We start from the raw sequence: 25115 nt of genomic DNA on the forward strand, positions 1-25115 counted from the left end.
CTATCATTGTTCGAAGCAGGCTGCAGGCTGTGTTTTCCACTGTGGATGTCATTGTTTTTCAATGTCTGTTAATTATTTTTGTGCTGGTATTTTGCCTCCTGATATAGTGTTTCCTGCTATTGTCTTTTTCTACCAGGCTAGCTGCCTCTGGACTTGAGCCAGCCAGTCCCTCCTACCTTAAAATACACAAGCACACATACACACACATCATGACCATGGTCTCCAGAAAGCACATTGAAATGTGACACAGAAGAACTGCCACACACACACACCACACACACACACACACACACACACACACACACACACACCCGCGCGCGCGCACACATCTGCTTGTCTCTGCCCTCCCTCTGCTCTCCCTTCCTCCTCTTGGCATTGACGAGAAAACACAAGAAGTCCCAGATTATCACTGGCATCATATAATTTTTGAAAATGTTTCATTTTGTGTGTGTGTGTGTGTGTGTGTGTGTGTGTGAGGGAGGGAGGGAGGGAGGGAGGGAGAGAGTCCACCAGTCAGCTCAGAGGGGTTAATCTCTCTCTCTCTTTCTCGCTCTCTCTCCCTCAGTCTCTCCCTCCCTCTGTTGCCTTTTGTTGCGGCCCCTCACTTTCTCAACTCTTGGACAGAGGGAACTGATACTGTGCCTGTGCATGTGTGTGTTTGTGTGTGTGTGTGATGTTGGAGAATCCTCACCACTTTCTGGAACTGTACATGAACATGACTGATGGGACTTTGTGAAGCACTCCTCGCGCTGAATGTTTACAAGGCAGACTGGTAAGGCAGTCCTGTTCTTGGGAAAGCTGTCTGATTTCACGCAAATGCAAAAGTGTCCGTGTGTGTCTATACGTGTGTGTATGTGTGTGTGTTTTTGGGTCTGCGTGTGGGGAAATGCTGTCAGCAATCCAGCAGATTATTTGCAAATGTGTGGTGTGTTTCTGCGTTTTTTGAGCTTTGCGAACTTTTTTTTTTTTATGTTTTCAAGATATAAAAACACTTGCAGAAGGTTCCTCTGTCTTTTTGCTTTCCTTTCATTCCACCTCCTCTCCGTATCCCCCTCTTTCTGCCCGGCCCAACTTACTCAAGTTACCGGCTTCCTCCTGTTGTTATGAGCCCCGTGGTTTCTCTGCAGTACTCTGAGGGCGCTCCCACGCTCTCTTAAAGAGAAAGAAAGGAAGGGAAACGGCGATAACTATTTCAGAGCCACAAAAGAAGTGGGAGAAGCATGGTACGGTTTCGCTCCACGTCTCTCTCTGCACCTCCGTGCAAGCTTTTGTCCCTTTTAGCACTGAGCAATTTGGAAAAATGGATCTTCCTTTTGCACTGGTTGCTTACTTTTTTTTCTGGACAAAAGTTTTCTCTTTTCTTCCAAGGTGGTGGGGTAGTGAGAAAATTGGAAACAGAGCCACCCACAGTGGAAGTGAGTCAGCCCGGCATTTAGTGGTGTGTTGACTTTGGAAATGGCAGGGATTGGGGGCAGTGGTGGTGCTAGTGCAGGGGGACAGAAGAAGTTGTCAGAAAAAGAGAAAGAAAAGAAAAACAAAAAGTGTCAATTTGTTCATATTTTCTGGTGAGGGTCCCAGAATCTGTGCAAATTGGGAGCTGAGTTGTGGATAACAGGCATTATAGGGAAATGAATAAATTAGGAGAGGAGAGGAGAGGAGAGGAGAGGAGAGGAGAAGGGGCTGTTTATAAAGGGAGGGAGCGGCTTGTGTCCATCTGGGACAATCCCAAGTGCTGAAAGCTTCCCCACCCTGATCCCAAACATCTCTCTCCCCCTTCACTCCCTCTGTCTTTCTCATTGTCTCTCTCCTGCTCCTTCACCATAAAATGCAAGTGGATACATTTTGATTTCAGTCTGTGGAAGGCATCCAACTTGTTGCATTTACAGACACATGCCGCTATCATTTTCCTTCTGCCTTTTCTTTCTTTAAATATCCTTTGTCACCTCCTGCCTCTGTTTTCCCCTCTGCTTCCCTGTGGATAAACTGCCAGCATGTTAGATGTAACATGACAACATAAAACTAAGAGAATGGAGAAGCCCTGCTGCATTTTTGAATTGCATGTTGCATAATAATAATGGATTGGATTTATATAGCGCTTTTCAAGGCACCCAAAGCGCTTTACAATGCCACTATTCATTCACTCTCACACACTGGTGGAGGCAGCTACGGTTGTAGCCACAGCTGCCCTGGGGCAGACTGACAGAAGCGAGGCTGCCATATCGCGCCATCGGCCCCTCTGGCCAACACCAGTAGGCGGTAGGGTAAAGTGTCTTGCCCAAGGACACAACGACCAGGACAGAGAGCCCGGGGATCGAACCGGCGACCTTCCGACCTTCCCATAATATACTGATAATATAAAACAGTATCAATGCATTGTGGAAGAAGCACAGGCAAAGCACAGACTGTGCAACATTGTGATTCAGTCGCAGCAAGTCACAGCCAAAGGCTATTGTTTTGTCCCATGGGAGAGATTATGGCTGATGGTTAACAAAACAGGCAAAAAGCTGATATCACAAAAAAATAAAATAAAATAAAGAAATTTGATTTGTCCATCAGCAGCGCCTTACAAGCCAGTAACAGACATTTTACACGTGTTCTCCTCTTTCTCATCACTCACCACCTTTAAATATTTACTGCTTTCTAAGTCATTTAATGCCAGAATGTAACCCTGTAGAACATAAGCCACAAACCCAGTCAGTCTCTTCAGTCCTCTCCCTTTGTTTAGCCTGCATGACCTTCCTCCAGCTCCTCTACTACCTCCTCTTCCTCTTCCCTCCCTGCTCTGCCTTCCTCCCTCTGCTCTGCCTGGATACCCAGCGATAAGGGGACAGCGACGGTAGCACTTCCTCTCGCCACAGGAAGCAGGAAGTGTTGATTTCCACCACAGCCTCCCTGGGCAAACTCTGCACTGAGTCCACTGGGATCCTCATTCGCACTCTCAGCCGTATCGCAGCGAGCCTGGGATACAGGCAAAGAAGCGCATGTGTTGTGATTGGAAGCTGTCTGCTCACAATGACCCCAGTATGCATTTGCTTCGCAGCTGTGCCTCCTGACTGATTTTCATGGGAAAGCACCTGGGAAGCAGCCTGGTTTGCGTCTCTTTGACCTCAGGCTTGGCTTGCAGGTCACAGGATGATTGGCTAATTATTTCCCTAATCACGCTGCATGTTTTGTTATCACCCTCTGTGGCCACTGGTGTGGATGGAGGCGCTGTTGAGCTTAAAAAAACACAAACAACCATTCATCAGCTAATGGATTCCAGTTACGCTGGTGGGTGGGAGGGCTGGGTGTGAGCCAGAGAGAGAGAGAGGGAGAAAGAGGTGACATAAAGAGAAAGTGGGGAAGACAAAAAGTTGTGCATTAGGGCAGAAACGATACCTGAAGGGTTATTTTTTCCGTTTTCTTACTTGTTTTTGTTCTGATTATGTTAAGATTATTATGATGTTATGATATCTTTGTGTGTGCGTGTTTTAAATTTGCACTGCCAAGTGAGGTCATGACTTCTTTTTTTAAAGGTTGCTTGAACAACATCTTCACTAACTGAAAACAAGGTAAAGAGGGAAAGACAGATGGACACAGCAGCAATACTGAGAAAATTATATTTGATTTGGGAAAGTATTGGCATCAAATAATCCTAGACCCACTCAGTTGGGTTTTTTAAAAACTTGTTCCAAGATAGTATTAGGAGGATATTATTTTTCAGCGAGTGACGCACATGGCCAGAAAAACAAGTGGAATTATTTTGAATTCTGAATCAAGGATTTGTAAGAGAAAGCAGGAACACAGCGGGCGGAGGGAGGTTTGGAGTCTTCACACACCCCCGTTCTCTGCTGCCTGTTGGAGCGGGGGGGCTAGGAGGAGGAATTGGCCATCCGATTGGGGTCTGGAAAGTGGGGCCTCCCTGCTGCTGCCGAGTCGGGGCGGTCTGCTTCTCTCCACCCCAGGGAAAAGGGTAACACTACCTGGGTCTGGGTGCAGTTTCCCCCTCCAGGGGCAAGGGTACCTAGACCCAGTTCGTAGAGTACGCTTGGGGAGTGTGATTGTGTGTACAGTGTCTATTTATGTCTGTCTCCACGTTGGGTGAGTGTTGAGTAATTGCATATGAGAGCATGAGGGTGAGAATGGATGTCTGTATCTGTGTGTGCCTGTTTGTCTGTGTCTATATGTCAGGTTGGGTATCAGACACCACCTCTCTGGGGACATCTCAGGCCCTCCAAGGTATGGAGGCCTATCTCCCCCCACCACTTCCCCTGCCAGTGGCAGACGCCCTCAGACATCGGTGCGTTGGTGGTTCTTTGTGTCCGGGGGTGGGCGTCCAGGTACACACCGGCTCACTCCTTGGTGGCTGCTTGTCGGGGCCTGGAGCCTGGGGCTCGCTCGGGCCACTTCGGAGGTGGGGTGCCCCCGGCCTCTCGGCCTGGGGCTCGGTCACTCAGGCACAGCTGGCTGCCGGCGGAGCTCACGGGCACGTCACTGCAACTCCCCCTGGCTTCTGCTCCGCGGCTGCTGAGTGAGCCCTCATCTGGGACTCTCCTCAGCTCTTTCTGGGACAGTGGCGCAGCTGCCCCTCTGTTGGTCTTCCTTGGTCTCTTGTGTTCTGGGGGCCTCTGGATGTCTGGAGTCTTGATCTCCTCCATACCTGCTTCATGCCCTGGAGGACGGGGCTGTGGCCCCCCCACACCCTCTAGCAGATCATTACATGAAGGAACCTTTTAAATACAAGCGCGCTCATGCTCACAGGTGTACACACGGGTGCTCACACACACAAACTACACCCTTTTTGGCTCCTACCTCAAAGCACACTGTGCGCTGTCGATCTTACGTGCTGCACAATAATGTTTAATATTTAGTATTTACTGTTATATTCCCATAGATCATCGTGATGTTGTTTATTATTGCTCTTTTTTTTCTTCTCTTTTTTCTTTCTCAACAGGTGATCCAGGTGATTGATATATGTATTTTTTGTCTGCTTATTTTGTTGGTTTTTGCCCTTTATCCCCGTCCCTCTTCCCCACTGTTTTTCTTTCCCTCTTTCTTTCTCCCTTTCTTTTCCCCAGTCAAGTCTGTCCCGTATTTAGCAAGTGAAAATAAAATAAAATAAAATAAACAATAAAAGGTGAATCAAATAGACCATTATGGCAAGGCTGGGATGGTCCATTTGGTAAAGTAAATCCGTTGGGCATCTTTCTTTGCCTTTAGACAACAATTCTGAAGAGCCAAACGGGACAGGCAAAAAAAAGAAAAGAAAAGAAAAAAGAGAGAAAGCAGGAACTGTGAAAGTCAGAGCGACTAAGTATGAAACACCACACACACAGAGTTTTTATAGTGCTGCTCTTATTATTATTATTTTCCAGTGTTTTCTGTGTGTGTGTGTGTGTGTGTCTGTGTGTGTGTCTATATATCTATGAAAATCATTCATCATCTCTCACGCAAAACCCTTGCATGGTGGAAAATGAGTTGCCTAAGTGACAGAAGTGGATGAGGTCTCATGTTACTAAACTTTACGAGCTAGAAATTTGCATAATGAGAAAAGGACACATCTACTTTTTAAATTAATTCAATTAAATTCAATTTTATTTATATAGCACCAAATCACATCAACAGTCAAGCAGCTTTATATTGTAAGGCAAAGACCCTACAATGATACAGAGAAAACCCTGTCAATCGGATAACCTTGTAGCAGTCCGAGCAAGCACATGGAGAAAGTGGGATGCAAAAACTCCCTTTTAAGAGGAAGAAAGCTCAGATGGATTCAGGCTCAGGGAGGAGCAGCCATCTGCCATATACTATGACTGTCTGCACTTTCCAGATGGTGAAAAAAAAGATAATTTGCACCTGGGATGTGGATTGATGCTAAAGGTTGTGGCCCTTGTCATTAAATTTTATGGATATTGGATTTAAAGCCTAGCATTATAACTTGGTTTTCTTCGTAATTAACCACACAAGTCAGAAGGGGGGAAAAACATTAATGAAATAAACAGAAGAGTGGCAAAGGCAGCTACTTGTGAGTTTGACTAAGCAGCTGAGTAGAAGAGAAAGCAACAATGCCATAGCAAAGGATGCTGAGACATTTGGGCGATTAGGAAACAGCGGAGATATGAACCTAAATTGCGGTCGGGTTAAGGGTCAAGAGGGGTGAGGAGGTCAGATAGAGCCCGGCTAGCTCAACTTATAACAGGATATCCTGCAAGGAAAAGCCATCTGGTTCTCCTTCTCCCTCTCCTTCTCTGTCTTAAATTCCCACAAAAGGCACAACAGTAAGCAGAGGTATAACCTTTCCATGAAAACCCCTGAGAAAACACAAGTTCATCAGTCATCGGTGGCAGACAGCTGATGTATGTGCCTACTTCATGTTCTTCTTCTTCAGCAGAACTCGGAGCACACTGAGTGTTCTATATAAGTGTGCGATGACAGCTGTATGATGTTTTTATCCACTTGTTTCAGGGGCTTCAGCAGCTAGGGGGAATTTTCCTACAGGGGTAGCAAAGTTGATCTTATCTTAACCAGACAGTGTCTAAAAAACACAATGAATCATCCCTCTTCTGTTTCAGTCAGTCATGCCTTAAACTGATATCAACAACTTACTACTCAGAAAGAACTGTTATTCAGTCGCAGTTAAACCCCATTTATGGAAGAGGAAAATGAATTAATGGAAATTTGTCATATATTAAAGGTATTTGTATCAGACGGCACTTGGCACTTTTATACATGTTTTCCTTCATTTGAACCGGTGTGAACAATGACTTACAAGCGCAATCAATGCCAGAAATTGTGAGGCAATTCTAAGAAAACCAGTACTGTGGTTTGTCAAGACATCTAATAGCAGGAAACTACCGAGAGCACAAGATTTTTGGTTTTGTTGCTTCAAAGGTGTCACCATCTCATTTGCTTCTTTGCCACGTGTTGTTGTGAAACCAATGAAGGGAGAACGTCTGAAGCGCATTTGTGATAGTAAAGTATGGTATACCCTCACGGCCACTTTATTAGGCACACCTGTTCAACTCAGACATGCTCACACGGCAGCACCACAATGCATTGAGGCATGTAGACGTTGGCCAAGCTGAATTTCAAACTGAGCATCAGAATGGGGAAGAAAGGTGATTTAAGTGTGTGAATGTGAGTGTGAATGGGTGAATGACTGAATGTAGTGTGAAGCACTTTGGGGTCCTTAGGGACTAGAAAAGCGCTATACAAATGCAGGCCATTTAAGTGACTTTGAATGTGGTGGTTGTTACCAGGCAGGCTGGTGTAAGTGTTCCAAAGACTGGGCTTTTCCCACATGACCATCTCTAGGTTATACAGAGAATCGCCTGAACAAGAGAAAATATCAACTGAGCAGGAGTTCTGTGGGAGAAAATGCATCGCTGATATCAGAGGGTTAAACTTGTTCAAGCTGATAGGAAAGCAACAGTAACTCAAACTGCATCCAAGAAGAGCATCTCTGAACACACAACATGTCAAACTTTGAAGCAGATGGGCTACAGCAGCAGAAGACCACGCCGGGTGCCACTTCTGTCAGCTAAGAACAGGAAACTGAGGATACAAGCAGGTTCACCAAAACCGGACCAGAAAAGATGGTCCGATGAGTCTCTGTGTAATTCAAATGATACAGTCAGAATCTGGTATAAACAACACCAAAGCACGTGTCCAATGTGCCTTCAAAGATTCAGGCTGCTGCCATAATGGTGTGGATATTTTAGTACCAATTTTGAATGCTACAGACTCTCTGGTTATTGTTGTTGACCATGTCCATCAATTTATGACCACAATGTACTCGTCTTTTAATGGCGGCACATCTGTCTAGCCATTTTCTTATCCAGATATCCAACTTTAGCCTGTCCCATCTGGCACGGGGCAGCACAGCGGTGCAGTGGTTAGTACGCTCACCTCAAAGCAAGGATACTGGCTCAAACCTGCTCTGTGTGGAGTTTGCATCTTCTCTCTGTGCAGCTAAAAAGGAATGCATGATTCTGTGTCTGGAGATCACACTATCAATATATGTATATGGTAAAGGCATTTAGTCAATCTTAACATTAGCTTCTCAAAGATGATTTTTATGTAGATGAGAGGTCTAAATGGTACATACCCCAGCCGTCTAAAAATGGATGTGACCAGACAACCACATATGTTCTCGGGGACATTGATCTGTATCTGCATGTAAATGATGTTACTGTCTCGTTCTGTGCTGCACGATGAGCTTATAGTTATGGGCCTTAAGATCTTCGAAGCTTCTTGTTCCAGATTAGACAAGTTGTAAACATTCAAAGAATTTTTTCTTTCTTTCTTTTTTTTTCTTTTTTTACCTTGAGCTGAAGTGGTTTAACCAGGTTAAACTCTGGCTTGTTTACAACCCATTCTGTTGTTGGAGCTCCCTTTTGTTTTCACATATTTACTGTAAGCGAGGAGGATGCTACTATAACAGAAAGCAAGACCCTAATAATTCAAAATGATGCTTTAAGCATACACACAGCTGGCTTAACAAAGCCCAGGCTGACACTGCCCAAGAAACAAAACCATGCCAGCCTGTTTTGCTTATTTAACAAGGACTGCAATTATATTTGTTTAAAAAAAAAAATCAGTAACAACGCAGGATGACAGGTTACTAAAACTGTCCGGTAAACACCTCGTGAGTCCATGTGACTTTTGTTTACAGGGGCTGCTTCACTTGTAATTGGGTATACTAAATCTAAACAAACTGACAAAGTTGCCACAATGCTTTGGACCCCGGTTAAATATCCGTGAGCGTGACAGCACTGTGAAAAAGATGCAGGAAAACACAGGCCAATCATAATTTACTGTATGTGCATGGCCAGAGTGTGCCAGCAGCTATTTTAGTTTATCCTGGATTGTTTTATTTTGACAGGAATTTAGAGGGGAAAAAAAGATAAATACTACTTTATGATCTTCTACAGTTTCTTCAGAGAACTGCCTCATTTGCTCAACGTGTCAGACAGACTTCAACCAACTAATTCTTCCCATTTTGTGAAAACCTTCATGTTTCCCCTTATGCAACAGTTATGCCAAAGTATAGTCATTGTTCTCTCCGTTCGCTGAATCACATACTCAGCCTGATATTCTCACATTCGAGTGCGCTCTTTAAGAGGGTGACATTTTCCATATGGAAAAATTAACTTATTTTTTTCCTACCCGTGGTTAATCATGACACAAACAAGACACACAGAGAAACACAGAGGGACAGACGGAGAGCGAAACGAATGAGCGAAGGATTGAAAGCGAGAGAGGGGGAACAAGAGTAGAGCTATTTTTGGCCTGTCTGGGTGTTTCCTACACACACACGCTCACGCTTCTCAGGCTTGTTGTTGTTCAGAACAGTGGGTGTTATAAGACTGAGTTTTGATTTGATTTGACTTTACGTTTTGAGGCTTTCTGTATGTGTGTGTGTGTGTGTGTGTGTGTGTGTGTGAGTGAGCTGGCTGCTGACATCCCTGGGATTTTCTTGTGGTAGCTATGGTTTCTTGTGGTGTTTTGAATAACTTACCATAACTCCAAACATCCTCGGGGTGTTAAGGGATCCTCAGTCCTTCATCATATACTCCTCTTGTGCCGTCACCGGAGCTGACCTCAGTTCACTTTCAATCAAACCAGATCAAACGTCCAAAAGAGAGGCTGTAATTCATTTAGTCAAAACCGTCTTTGTGTTCAAGTATTTACCGCCATCTTTTGTTGCTCTGCATTAAACCTCTCACAGATCTCTTAGTTTTTTTAATGGCTTTGGTAGCGCTCGGATTTTTAAAATGCTGATAAAAGTTTCTCTGCAGTTTAAAGATGCTATATGTATAGTTTGTATAGATAAATAATGCTATACGACTGGTGTGTGTGGTAATGCCTCTTAGACCGAAGTGGATGATGAGATATTGCACATAAAGCTGGAAAAAAAGTAACACTGTTTCTTTGTTTTACCTTTCAGTGGTGGTTAGTGATGACTGCACAAATGACACTGTTGCTATTTTGCGGAAAATGCCTGTCAGCGATCCATTGTGTTTCTGTGGACTGCATATGTCACCGAAGCTTTCCATGCACCGAGTCCTTTCAGACACTGGTTCAGCCTCAGTCTTTTCACACATATCTGTAATTTGAAAGTAGAAAGATGTATATTAATTTCCTGGAACTTCCCTCACTTTGATCTTAATCAAAGGGTTTTTTTTAACTAACAAAAAATGCAAGTCCCCAGAACAAAGACATCCTATAATGTGACTGGATAAATACAGTCCACACAACATGAATAAAACCTGAAAGACTTTCAAAGGTCTGTACTGTATATAATGTATGTGCTTAGCTTATTTATGTATTAGGATTCTGCTTGAAGATGCTAACAGCCTCATGTAAAACAACGGGACTAACAAACTGATGCTGGAAAAAACTTAAATATTTAAGACGCACAGCAAAATTAAGTAAATTAAGAGTAAACCTAAAATAGACTTTATAAAATAAAAACATAAATCTTTAGTAAATGATAATATATAAAGGTAACAATCTTCACAAGGGAATGTGTTCAGGATTCTTGTTTTGCCCAACTCTTAATACCCAAAGACAACCTAATTAACTAACAATAAAGAGGAAGCAACCTTCTCATGTTTAAAAAGCTTTTTAAAGTTTATATTTATTTATAAATATCTCTATATTTATCTCTTATCTCTATATCTATATTTATGTTTTTTTACGCATTTTATTCTCATATCATTAAGAGTTCTTTCAATTAAGAATGATTTTGCAATCAACGCTGTGCTATCAACCTACAGCTTGGATTTCCTAATACATGGTTTCCCATGCAGCTCATTGTTACTCACTCCTCATATGAATTGGTCCACAGCACAGCAGCTAGACCGCTAACAAAAATCTGCAAAACCTGCCACTCCATATCAGCCTTGATCCCTGCTTCCCATCTCTGCTTCCAGTGAAATTCAGAATTCATATCAAAATTTTATTAGTGCACATGCCTTTTCATGGCCTTATCCCCGCTTATACAGGAGAACTGCCAAAAGCTTATTACAGCAGTCGCGCTTTCCGTTTATCAGATCAAGGTCTTTCAGCTGTTCCCCATTCTGCAACCACACTTTTTAGGTTGTAGCTCCTAAAATGTGGAACAGTCTTCCTCGGTGCATTAAGTCGGCTGAGTCTGTGGTTTCTTTCACATCTGCTGACATTTTTTATAGGTTTTGCTTTTTAACATTGTGTCCTTTTTTGTTTTAGTCTAGTCATACTGCCTTTGTGTGCAGGTATGTACAGTATGTTGGGCTAGGCAGACCCATTATGACGACTGCAACATTTGTGTCTGCTCCTCCTTAACTCCTCCTAGACAGGTAATCAATCTGGATTAAACTTATATTATATACATTGCCCAGGTTACCAGCACTGTCGACATCTAAATAGCTTTTTTAAAATTAATTTTATAATTTATATAATTTGAGCTTTTCAAATTATATAAATTTGACATTCACATATATATATTATGTGAATGGTGGCTTAAAACATTAGATCTACATTATACGTATATTGTGTACATTACGTGTACTCTGTTTCTAAACTCATGTTGATAAAGTACTTTTAGTACAGTGAAACTTTGGGGTCTGAGAATTGTGTTGTCATCTGTAAATAAGTGTGGAAAAAGTGGCGCTAATAATGCCTGTACCCTGATTACCAATGAATATGTAGCTTGGAAGAAGAAGAACAATAAATATATAAATCAATTATTTAGTTATTTTTTATTTATGCACAGCCATTTTTGCCACCTCATATACCTATATATAGTGATACAATGAACATAAAAAGAATAACATCGTAAATCAACATACATGTCCGTGTTTTAATACATGAGCGAAATGAGGAAACAGTGAAAGCTCATTGTTCTAATTTCCACATCCATATTTTTACTCTTGTCCTTTACTAAAATAGCTTTATATGGTTTAGAGTTCAAAATAATCCTTACGTGTCATGAATGGGTCTCAGTTTATCATCTGTCTTGAAAACAACTACTTTAAGCATCTTTTCTCTGATTGGTTGCCCCTCACAAGCTTAAATAGTAGGTGGGCGGGGCTTCCGTTTGCCTGAGAAGACCATTTTAAGCAGCGGTCCCCAACCGCTGTGGTCCCGTGGCCCATGGACCTGGGCCATATATCTGGCCCAGATATCGGGCTGCGAGAGTTGAGGCTCGGGTGTGAAATGTATGGTTTTCAGGGTTTTTATTGGTTTTTAGCATTTTTTTTTTTTTTTTTTTTTTTAGCATTTTTATCATTAACTCTGTTTCCCTGGGTCTTTTTCTGTGTGTTATGAATAAATCTTCTTTTTTTGGTACCGGTATTGGTTTTATTTTGTTTATTTATCCACAACACCTTAAAGGCCGGTCCGTGAAAATATAATCGGACATAAACCGGTCCGTGGCACAAAAAAGGTTGGTGACCGCTGATTTTAAGGACATCTCATCCCTCTAAAATTAGGACATCTGGACAATTGGAGCAGTTTGATGTCTGAGTTTTCAAATCATAGGGATTACTTACATATACATTGACCTTTTATAAAAGCTTCTTGTTTTATGCTTTGAATGTGTGGCTAATGCATTTTTTTGTGTGGGTGTGGGTGGGGTATTGGCAGTTTCTGGTATAACTCAGAATGCAGGCTCTGAGCTTAAATTTGTGAAGAAATGCATTTCTTCTGTGTGCTCAGTTTGGTGGAACTTTAAAAAGCATGTCTGAAGGTTTCTGTCTTTATATCATGATTAGAAACTGATGATCACCAGACTAAGGCAGACTCAAACATGGTGGGGGGAAGCATTTTCAGTATGTTACACATATATAATTTTAGCTGCTTAAATTACTAGCAAAGAGAATTCTGAAATGAAAATATGTAAACGCACACAAACACATGGCTGTGTGCATACATCTATGTCCGCAATATTCACAAAAATAAAATCCCAGTGCTTTTCCTACCAAATATTTTCCAGCCTTATTATTTTTATCCTCTTTGTTCTTGTGTTTACACAGCCCCACTAAAGATAATACATCTTTTCCTCCCCGTCTGCCCCTCCTCCTCCTCCTCTTATTACCCTCCCTCTTCTGCATCTTCCCATCTCCCTCTTTCCGTCTTCATCTGGATACCTTTCTTTGCTTCCTCCTCCTTGGCTTTTCTTCATTCCCATCATCCTCTTCTGTTTTCTCTCCCTCAGCTCCTTCCCTCTTCTCATGCAGCATTCCTCACATTCTTGTTGGCTTCATAAGGGGAAGGACCCCGCTGGCAGACCAAGGCCAAACATTATTACAGTGCTCCCAGCCTCTCTCTCTGTCGCTCTCTCCGTTTCTCTCATCCTATCTGTCTTATTTTTTTCCCCTCGCTTATCTCCTAAACCACACTGCTCAGGTCCTCTTATCCTCTTCCTGACTTTCCTTTAACTTTTTAATCCCTTCCCTTCAACATTCACTCCTTTATTCATTTTCTCTTAAGCCTCCACTAATTCCATTTTACTGATAGTATCTGTAAGCTCGGACTTTAACTATGTTAAACCAGTTTACTGAGACTGCTGTCTCTCATAATTAGTGGAAATAAGGGTCATACCATTCCCTCTTACGCACAACAGACTCATTTGTGTTTATACCAGAGCATGTGCTGTTTTTTAACGACACACTGTCTGCACATGGTAGATCAAGTATCAGACACAGATGCTCACAGCAAAGGCTCCCCCAAGTTACCCAACGCACACATACACACAGACAGACAACCACTTTACCTGTAAAGTAGATGACATTTAAAGCATCCTAAATGAATTTAATCAGTTGCCTTTTATTTTGTGAGGACTCCAGTTTAGTTTTGCACATTCTTTATTTTTTTATTGTTGTTTTTGTGAAGAATCACTTCTTGTGTCAAATGTTGTTGCTTTAGCAGTAGCACATCCCTGCAGGTGGGAGGCAACTTTGTAGCACACATTTGACCACATCCTGCCCCATATACTAAACTGACAAAAAAAAAGAGCCGTACGTCAAACTTTTCTATGTCATTTCAAATTAATTTACATCTTAAAGGATGACTGATCATGTTTCTAAAAAAAAAAAAAACCTGATGTGCATTGCATCATTTTTCTGCACTGTCTTCATAGCTGTGTTATCCCCTGTTGTATCTTAAGAAGATAACATGGATTATTTGATTTCTTACAAAAGCGTTAATACATGCAATGAGTTTTACAAAAATGTGAAATCATTTTGATTTGAAAATCTCAGGAATCAAAGCATAGCACACTGAAATAGACGCCAGTTCCTATTATTGTTTGTGAAAAATACCAAGTGACCAATGCTGGACAGAGTGTGTATGCATATGTATCTATTCCTCTCTCCCTGTGGGCGGTTGCCTGCTGCGCTGCTTTTCTGTCACCCTGTGGTTTGGTTATTTTCAGCTCGAAACCGGATGTGATTCAGACTGCATGCTAGATTGTGTAATTGAATGGACTAACCACATATACACACACACACTTTTTGAACGCGCACAATCGCATAAACGATGCAAACACAAACACACAGGACACAACCCTCTCTCACACACACCGTTATATCGTTAGATACACCCACACACTGAGGGTTTCTGGGAACAGTGCTGGGTTCCCCCCGTTCAAAGAGCCACCCGAGGGTGAGCGAGCGGACGATGAAGCACCACCAGCAGCAGACAGAGCGCTCGTTTCTTGGTTTCAATATTGGTCTTAAACATCAGTTGTTGACCTGGCTTACGCTGAGATCGGAAAAAAGGATAAAACGCTTGCACACGCTCGTGCTCTGTGGAAACAAAAAGGACGGTTAAAAGTGGGGAAAAACATTGTGAAGTGCTTGTGAAACTTATTATAAATGTCAGTTTCTGACTCAAAAAAAAAAAAAATTTAAACGGTACTCTACAGATGGTGCTGAATTAAGAAGAGTGAGAAAAACAGGGAGTAGATAGCGTCTCCAAGCACCTCCGCCATGCATGAAGACATTCCCTGCGGCCTTATTTAAAAATAAATAAATAAATAATTCAAACTAATTTCTAGCAGTTTGGTGTATTAGTTTATGTTTAAAAATGTCTTCGAAATGTGAATGTTTGAAAGGAAGTTCTGGGAGGAAGTTTGTTTTGCAGGTACAAACAGAGGTTTGATTTTTATGGTGCTACCCTGGAGAAATTACAGATTTGCAAATTATTGTAGAAAAGGGCCAGAGAGGTTTACTGAATCATGCAGACCACAGTGGAGTGGTTGTGACGCGAGGATGTGTGCGATTCACTGTCAGTGGCCTCTACCAGAAAACTGCCTCTTGATTCTAGGAAGACTTTGGGCTATAAGATTTGACAAGGCAATGTTCCTGCGTCACGCAGGCTTCCACAGCAGCGTGTTGTACTGCAAGTGTGTGCGCTTGAAAACTGACAGGATGCTCTACTTCCTTGGTGGTCTGAAAATGTCAAGAAAAAAATGTGTATCTGCACATCTGAACATTGCACAGAACTTAGTGTCTTTAATCTCTGAAAAAAAAAAAGTAGTCTGCATTACCGCAGGAGAGAATTACAAACATTCAGTCCTTCGTTATTATGAGGGAAAATAAAGATAGCTAGACATCGAGAGCATCTATTTGGATAGTTTTACCCTGATTTTAACTGTTTCAACTGTAAAAGTCTATTATGACTCAACTTTGTTAAGGATTATGTCAGCCTGCTTTATTTACTGCCACATCCCTTGTTTAACCGTAACTGCTCTTAATTACCCCAGTTTTCTTTTGATATTAGCAGTATCTGCTGTATCAAGGCAAGGTGTGCACCGATTACAGTGGAGTTATTTTTACTGTTATGCCTGTAATACTTAAAAGTTCATCAAAAACAGCTGACAAATGATGACTGAAAGCAAAGTTCTTCGTGAAAATTAAGCATTTTAAAGAGAGGATTATGGATAAAGTATTTTCCCATAAATAGCAGGACTGATCACGTCAAGCCACCAGCAACCATGATCTCTCTTTCTGCACAACATACTTGAAAGCACAATAGGAAGCTTGTTCACACTTAATACTCAATTAGCGTGAACAAGCTATTGAAAAACTACACAAAATGTCCATGTTTCTACATGACTGCATTTTCTTTCATAACAGACTTCCTGCTTGCTCTACCACACGAGTGAATCGGGTGCAGTTTTAAACACACAGATTTACATTCTTCACGTACAGGAGCAAGTAAAGTCATTTGTATTTGTAGAATCGAGACTACAGTATATGGCATTGGTAATTTGGCACATAGAAACTATCTGAGACATTTTTTATGAGGGCCCCTTTAAACAGCCTTACTTTGTTTTTCCTGCTGTTCTTTGGGACAGCAATGAATGTTATTCAGCTTCAGCTCCAACTGCAGATTAATTTCCAAAGATTAATGTAAAGTTATTGCCTGCGCTCCCACAGTTCAGTTTTGTTAGGAAATATCTCTAATATTTACCTTTGTGATTCTATATAATACTGTGATAGTGGTCTATATAAGTTATTTAGGAAAAAAATCTGAAATAGCTTCATAACTGAGCACTGCAGGCAGGAAATCAGAATTACAAAGGAAACCAAACCAGGTTCAAAAATTGTTTTTGTTTCCTGAGAAAATACTTGCAGCTTTTATGGTTTTGTGCAGAAACTCACACAGACTCGAGTTTTAATGTGCACCCAAACAAGCTAATTTGTTCGGTGCTATAATGGTTTTCATTGCACATTAGCTCAGTGGTGTATGACTGTAATCAGAGATTTTCTTGTCCTCACCTACACCACAGACAGACAACAAAGTTAATGGAGTGGGGGGTATGAGGCGTTTGAAAACGCTATTCAACAGTATGTAATTTACTGTAAGTACAAGCTCAGGAATCAATATGCAGGACAACTATTTATATTCACTGTACTATAAATAAAATGAGCGCTAAGAAAGGTATTGCACAGCAGATCTGTGCAAGTCAGTGCTGTAGTGATGGAAGTTCCATTTTGACCAATATCTGTCTCATCTTGGAGGGTCACATGTTGCCGTATCCTGACATGAATAACACTGTGTGGGTTGTTTGTTGTTTTGGAAACATTTAAGCATTTATGACAAATAGTAAATGTTCGCACATACAGCCTAATTTTGTTTTGGTTTTTTTTCTGGGGGCCTCCAAAAGAACCCTGGAGATCCCAGAGCCGAGTCACTCTGCTTGCTGCTGGAAGTTCTTGACAGCAGATGGAGCCACAGAGAGGGAGCTATTATTTTATGTGACACAAAATCCCCATCTTATTTGTAAGAAAAAGTAAGAAAAAAAAGAAAAAAAGAAAAGAAAAAGAAATAAAGTTAAGAACGCCATACAAGTTACGAGCAGTCAAACGCGGAGCGTGCACTTAAAGGGAGTGAGTCGGTGCGGGAAAACAATAGTCAAGAAGGTCCTATGTGAAGTCAAGGCTATTTTTGGTGGGGCCCGCCTCGCCTGCTATTTCTGTCAGCAGGAGAGCGAAGGGGAGGGAGCAGGGCTTCGAGGGGGCCGGACTTACTTCTCTGTAACTTGCCTCCGATAAGTTCCTGTTTCGGCTCCTCAGTCAGTACAGGCTTCACTGACAATACCAGCGGACCTCTCCATCTCGCTTCCATCACGTTCCGTCAGCTTTTTGGCTCTTTTTACTTGTTCAACGTTTCAAAAACAGACTCCGATACAAGTTGGATTATTTTCAAGTGTGACTGGACTCTTTGAAGGGGCGGTTAGGTGTAAACGGGCCCCAGTTTACAAGGTAGGCAAGCGCTGGTGGTGACACGGTCCGAGCAGCTGAAAGTTTGATAAATGTTCTTAAATTTCGGGCCGTTTTGAGTCGGGCTTTCGACTCGTCGGGCAGGTGCAGTATGGCGTTAAGCTACGTGCGCAGGTGCACTCTTTTAATTGCTCGCGAGCGCTTGGAAAAGTGTCACGCGCGCGCATCTTTGACGAAAACTAAAAAGAAAAAAAAATTGGTACTTTTCTCGAGCTTTAATTTATTTCATTAGTCTTTTGTACATATATGTTACATAAAGTCACCATCAACTCCAACAGTCGTTTTAAAACATGATTTGCATTACAGCTCAAGTCATTATGAAGCAAGAAAGTGACTTTAAAGCAAAGTGCCGTTGACAAGCTGTAAATCACGTAAATAATGTCTAGCTTCCTAAACAGAGTAAGGAGTGTTTTGTTGAAACTGCCGGAGGTGTGTTAACCACAAACCTACGTTTCTTATCAGTCATTTCTTAAGATAAGATTCAAATATTATTTACTTTTGGCCCCAGTGAGGTTGAGCAGATGTCGGCCAGCATCACAGTTTAGCAGCAGCACCTCCGCAACCCAGTTTAAAGTGCAGGTGCACTGTTCGCGTACTTTTCTACGACTGGGATTATCGCGCGCGTGTGTGTGTGAGAGAGAGAGTGTGTGTGCGCGCGCGTGCTTGCGTGGTACAGCCCAGACCACCACACACTTTTCTCATCTTTTCTATCCACATGTGGGTCAAAATAGTGCACTAGAGCTGTGGTTGATACATCACATGAGCAGCTCACATTGTGCCAAGTGCCAGCACATGGCAGTGGTGAAATCTATTAATACACACCTGCAAGAAACGTTGTCACCTCTCTCTTTAAGGCTGGTATTAAAACTGCTTTGTTTATTGTGACATTTTTAGGAAAGGTTCAGAGGTGAAAGCTGCCAGTTATCAACTGTGTTTGCTTTTTTTTTTGTTGTTGTTGTTGTTGTTTTGTTCATTGTTGTTAGATATTGTGAATATGAGCTCCAGTTCAGTGATATACTTTTGTCTTTGTCCCCACAGATGGAATCGGCACCTCTGGGAACATCGTAAAGACTGACAGACAGGACAGCGTACTTCCCACAGTGGCAGGTTAGACCTTAAACCTCTGCTGAAAATGTTCAGAATGCAGTTCTGATTTAATAAGTAGTTGGGTTTTTTGGTAATATTTTACTTGAACCTCTTAAAGTTAGGCAAAAGCCATTAGCGCTGAAACGCTCTTGTGGAAAAAGATGCTGCCGCTCTCCAGGCAGTCCCTGCTCACGACTACATCTTGTTTTCTTTACATCATTTTCTTTTTAACATGTACACACACACACACACACACACACACACACACACACACACAGTGTATGCAATTTGGGTGACAGCACTTTTTCCACAATGATCTAAGCTGCAGTAAAAGTAGAGAACAGGTGCTGGCCTAGTTGGAAAGACGCAGCCTCCTCGGCTGTGTTTTTCATGTGGGTTTAGAAGTTAGTTTTGCTGCAGGTCATGCAGAAGTTTAATTGAACATGCGTCACGCAGTCCTACAAAAATGTGTGAATGTAAATTTACCACATGAGCTATTTATTGTTTAGTAAACGTCCAATAGCATCCGGTTTTAGTTAGTTTCCTACTAAAACAAAAGACTTAGTTCTGTGTTCGAATTAATATTAGGAAATCACTGGTACCAGTGTATAGTACAGTAGAGGGATTCACTTCACTTTTTTATATTTTCACTTCCAGGATTGTGTAAGATTCATCAGTAAGGATTCTGACGGTCATTCTTCTTGGCACAAAAGCTTCTCACATAAACATCTGGAGATATCAAAACATATTTCCTCCTAATTATGGCTGATTGCAACTATTTCTTTCACAATGTGGTCATGGTTAGATAATGAAAATGTTCGCTCTGACTACTAGTGTGATGCAGGACGTGAACTTAGGTTAACCCTTTAGCACTCATTTCAAGATGCCACCATCTTACCAGTAAAATAAGAGCTGGCTTGTTACTTTTCTTTGTAATCGTGTCAAATTTTCAACAATTTTCAGCAACCCTTCCTGTCATGTATTCATCTGTTGTGCCTCTCTTTAACAAAAAGCCTAGTTGATGCTTTTGTTCTTAAACCTGAGCTCAAAAAGAATTTGATCTGCTGCTCAAAGCATCAGAAACAAGTGACCCAGGCTGGCACTTTTAGTCCTGCATTTTTAGTTTAGATTAGCATTCCCTGCTGTGAAGCATGCCTGTGTGATCACGCTGTGTAGGATTACAATGCATGACTCTCTGAATGAAAGCCGGCTCTCGCTGTGCCAGGCTCTGCTGACTGCATGCTAACCAAGGACCCACTATGGGCTTTGTGTGTCTGCGTGCATGTCTCTGGAAAAAAACAAAAACAAAAAAAACCCCATTGAGGTCATGGCCGTAACTGCAGAGTCTGGTTACATGCGTGTTGTCCACACAGGGCAACTGGCACTGGCTCTCTATCCTTTGTCTTCCTCTCTCTAATTTCTCCATCTCAAACATGCACACCTCGCTTTAAATCATTTGGCCTGTGGAGTGCATTGCCCTTACGCCAGACGTCTGAAGTCGGAGATTGGTTAGCGATCTAAGGTGGCGGCGGTCTGCGCCAGATGTGCATAACATGTGAAACCACCATTTTAAAAGCCTCTGGAGCTCAAACAGCCCTTTAAACTACACAGAGTGCTATAATAGACCTGCAGGGTTACGTCCCACTTGTCCTGCTGTGTCTGTAATAGCCTTGAACCCTAATTTTCCACATACGTGAAACAGAAAACACGCAGAAGTGCTGTTCACTTAAAGAATAGCTTGTAATACTTGGCTCCTGTAGCAGTTACCAGAAGTGAGAGCATACAGGTATAATGATGATTTCGGACAAGTTTCACAATGGCTTTCAAAAGCTATGTGTATTAATAAAAAGACCTTCACCTCATATTCAACTTCTTCCTCCAGCAGCCTTTTCCTCTACACGCCCTAGAAATGAAAAAAGACACAACTCTTAATCCTGCAAACAGAGATATTTCAAAATAGTTCAGTTTTTTTGTTTTTTTTGTTTTGTTTTTTTTGATTGACCATAGTAATGTTATTTTTCAATAATTGTTTTCCTAATAAGGAGTGAAAAAAACTGCCTTTTTCAGGGCTGTCAGTGAAATCAACAAAAATTCCTTACAAATTTCTTCATAGAAAATATGACTTATTGCAGTTTGCATGTGTACTCTGCTCATTTTCTCAGGCCTTTACTCTATGGATCGCTAAATGGAGTAACTCCAACAGTCATGCAGTGGAGATCACATATCCTAGTTGTGGTTTCCAGCCACATTGGTCAGCTGATCTGGGCACTGTGTTTCTTTTAGTTACCGGTTCCTGTTGAATTAAAGACTCAACTGGAGGAAAGTTGATAAGCAACAATCAATCAATCATTACCTCTAATGCTGGTAATCGTTCTCACTTATTTGTATATCTAAGTAACATGATTCCTATTGAAACATTTAATCAGCAGGTTTAGCCTTTTATTGAGTTGATATATCACTCGAAGACTGTAATGTTGCAGCTGCTAGACTGTTTATTAAGAGCTTAATTGTGCTCCTTCTTGAATTTCCAGTTTGCGCTTTGGCACCCAAATAGCATTAGGTCATTCATCCTCTGCAGCTGCAAATTCAAAAACGTACTGACATTTTGTACTAATGAACAACATATACATTAAGGTGATTTTGAACTCTAATACCCGTTAAAGCCAAATGGGAGTGCAGACACAAGCTGTTCAGTAGTCGAGGTAGTAATGGTTGTAACAGTAGACGGCGTTGGAGGTTTGGCGGCTATTTTTGACCTGCTGAACAAATGGCTCAATTGTCCTGCCTCGAGGTGCATGAAATCACTTGATATGTCAGGGGTAATGTTATATAATACTCTCCAAGGGGGCTCACAGGACTGTGTTTGTGTGTGGTGCAGTTGTCTACTTTTTATTTCATTTTAGAGCGTGTGTGTGTGAGTTTTTCTGTGTCTATGTGACAGGCTGCACATATTTAAAGTATTTTCTTGCAAGGGGACTGAGAGACTGTAAGAGTGTGCGCTGTGGCTTGAGGTAAGAGTGTCCTCAACATTTTATTACTGTGTCAAATCAATTCACGTTGCATTAACCTTTGAGCTAAAATCTTTTTGCTGTGGTCTGCTGGGTAACTGGTCTCTTATTGGCCTCCAGCCTCACTCTGATACCTCCCCCTCCCATTTCTCTCTCACTTCCATGCACACAGCCGTGTACATGCCGAGGCACGTAATTCGGATTAAATTTACTGAAGTCAATGGAATTCTTTCTTCTAAGGATTTATTCCTGTGGCATTCAGGGTATAAAAAAACGCACAAAAAAATCCCGAAACACTCAATTTTCACCTCAGTTACAGCAACTGTGCCAGACGAGAAGCCCTGGATCTAAATCTGTTTCTCAGTTCCAAACTTTAAGGAAGCTGGGGTTGTTCCCGTTTCCCACTATTGGTGAGAAACAAATACACGGAAAGTAAGATGTCCTAGCTTTAATTAGTATCCTCTTCTTTTTTTTGTTTTATCTTTCCCTCACCACCAGTGGCTGGGTTTTGCTGGAGATTTCTTCCTGGCAAAAGGGAGTTTTTTCTTCCCACTGTTGCCTAGTGATTGTTTCTAGGGGATCATCTGATTGTTGGTGTTTTCTCCAGCTACTGTAGGCTCTTCACCTTGCAGTATAAAGCACCTTGAGGTGACTGTTGTTATGATTTGGTTCTATATACATGAACTTTCATTGAAATAAACTTGAATAAAAGGACACATTTTACTATTTGTGTACCATTTATTTTAAAGCTAATTTGCTTTTGTTTATACAATTAATACTTAAGTCACCGATCCTAAAATATTCAGGATCAGTGACCTTGTCTTTGTTCTTTTTTTTCTTTGAAATGGTTAGTTGCTGACTAAACATTACATATGTAGAAATAAAAATCAAGAACATTCATGTAACAGCCCTGAACAAAAAATAAATTTAGATGTTAACTGAAGCATTAAAGTTCCTTGCAGATACAGGTCCATCATTAATGCTAATCATCTTGCTCATAGATAATAAGTTAGCCTGATTCCTGATACTGTAGAAGCCACATATCAGTCACAAGTTCTCCGAACCAGATGATGCCGTCTGACCTAAACAGCTCAACCAAGTCATGATTCAGCTCACACCGACTGATGCTGACCTCGGATCAGATGGCTTGTTGTAGGTGCGGATGTAATAGGATCTGACCGGACTCCTGACTTTACATGTGACTCCACGTGTGTGTGTGTGTGTGTGTGTCTTGATTATCTTCAGTGACGTTTACAGCTTCAGGCTGATTTCTTTGTAATTGAATAGGAGAACCACACGATACAGGTTTATACAATGCCCATCTGTGGTCAGTGTGTCTGTCTGGGTGTGTGTTTCAGTATATGTAAGACAAGTTTCTGTGAGACACCCCTTTTCACCGAGGATGATGAAAACAAATAGTACTGCAACAGAGGTGAGAAGAGCTGCTGTGTAGTTTGAAATCTCCAGTAAACTAAAACCCGAAACGTACAGGAGTTTTGGGCCCGAGGCAGATGCCTATTTTTAGAGAGTAAAACATTCCGATATTGAAGGGTAAAGTGAGGTTGTGCTGGAATTGCATTGAAAGGGGAAAACAATGGTGTTGCTGTTTGTTGACTTTCCCGAAATGTATTTCCCGAACTAGTTAGCAACTTAGGGCAAAGATGCCACTTGACTCCATACCACCATTTGCTCAGCTGTGATGTTTGCAGCTACATGTCCTGCAGGAAGTGCTGAGAGCCAGAGCTGCTCTGTGGCAAAAAGTATGGGATGGCACCAAACATAGGTTTCTGCATTATGTAGTGACGTTTTTATATTGCACACCATAGACGTTACTGCTGTTATGTCTGTCATACCATCCAACAGCCAAAGAGGCAGGCGTCACATGTTACCAATCTCACAAAAATGAGTACAAAATCATCTACAAGTATTAGCTTTTTTTTTTTTTTTTTTTTTTTGTCCAATGGGCAGAACAAACATCTCAGTTTATTTAAGGAAATCAAATGAAACCAGAAAATTTCCACATTTGATCTACTAAAATTAGAAAAAACAAAACAAAGAGACTTTCTTTTAAAAATATGATCAACCCTTGATTACCAAACAATTTCTCTTTTTGAACATCATCAACTTAATGTTTGGCCTCCATCTTTGTGTACGATTGAGAATGGAATTGGGTTTTTCCAGAATCAATGTTTTTTTCCTTTGTTAGATACGCGCATGTGTGTTTGTGTGTTCATCCCTGACCAGAGTGCAGAGCATGTGCAGGAATGTTAATGCCTTCTTCCTTTGTTATCTGTGCAGACGGCAGAGTGTGATGGTGCATATTCATGAAGCTGCTTTCCTGGAACATGTTAACTACTCCCATGAAATGAAGAGATTTAAATTTAAGAGAAGCAGATAGAGTAGAGCGATACTGTAGATTCTCTCTCTTCTCATTTTGTTTCTTTTCAGTTTTTTCCCAAATCCTATTTCACACATGTACTTTATTGTAGTTCATTAATGTTTTGCAGTTGCAACAGGCACCAAAGCTGGGTGCTCTGGCAGTCAGCCACTCCAGCATGTTATCACCGTTCCAAAAAATCTCCATGTGAACAGGTCACACAGTCAAGCTTTGCATCTTGAAACCTGTTATAAAACAAGTAGAGGGGGAAACCAAACTAACTGCTGCTCACAGTTCAAAAAAATAAAATAGTTGCTCCGATGTACACAGCATTTCAGCAGCGTTCATCAAGTAATTAAATTGGGAGTCTTTCTTTAGCCTTCAGGAACGCTCATCAAACTTGTGTTTACGCTGAACTGGATGTTGATGTAAGTTTTGTCCGATTTTGCTGAGTTAAGTCAAACTACGTCTTCCATACAAGACGGGTTGAGGCTTCAGCCAGATAAGCAGATATATTGTGTTGTTCTTATCAGCCAAAGGCCTTTGCTGCAGATTGTAGCCACCAATCTCACTACCACAGGCTTTTTTCCCCCAGATATGGCAATAGCCACAGGCTATCAGCATATCAGTCACCACTGTCATTTTGATGACTCACTGTTTTCACTTACAACCAGCAATATTAGTTTATTTTAAATAATCGTGCTTACAGTATCACAAAATATTTGAGAGAAGAGATATGAGCAAGACACTTAAGGCATTATTATTTATTTCCCTTACCTGGCTTTGTGTTTAAGAAATGTGTGAATTCTGTGTTTTGTTTTTTTCCCCTTTTCTTCTGGCTTTTTATGGTGTGTGTGTGTGTGTGTGTGTGTGTGTGTGTGTGTGTGTGTG

At 41.4% G+C, this 25115-nt stretch overlaps 1 protein-coding gene across 2 annotated transcripts in view; it reads left to right on the forward strand.

Annotated features, from left to right (window-relative positions):
* The first annotated feature begins 558 nt into the window (after window positions 1–558).
* The window catches only part of hdac7a (histone deacetylase 7a), a 55503-nt gene continuing 30946 nt past the window's right edge, over window positions 559–25115 (forward strand). Inside the window, exons 1-2 of one of the 2 annotated variants that reach the window (XM_042224561.1) lie at window positions 559–772; window positions 18792–18860. In XM_042224561.1, the coding sequence (XP_042080495.1) occupies window positions 754–772; window positions 18792–18860 (88 nt within the window). In that variant the 5' untranslated portion in view covers window positions 559–753. Of the gene's footprint in view, window positions 773–15033; window positions 17736–18791; window positions 18861–25115 lie in introns of those variants that run through there. The other variant, XM_042224562.1, reaches the window with a different exon arrangement.

The sequence above is a fragment of the Haplochromis burtoni genome, unplaced genomic scaffold (genome assembly GCF_018398535.1).
Source record: "Haplochromis burtoni strain Fernald_Lab_line unplaced genomic scaffold, NCSU_Asbu1 Contig_141, whole genome shotgun sequence".
NCBI lineage: Eukaryota > Metazoa > Chordata > Actinopteri > Cichliformes > Cichlidae > Haplochromis > Haplochromis burtoni.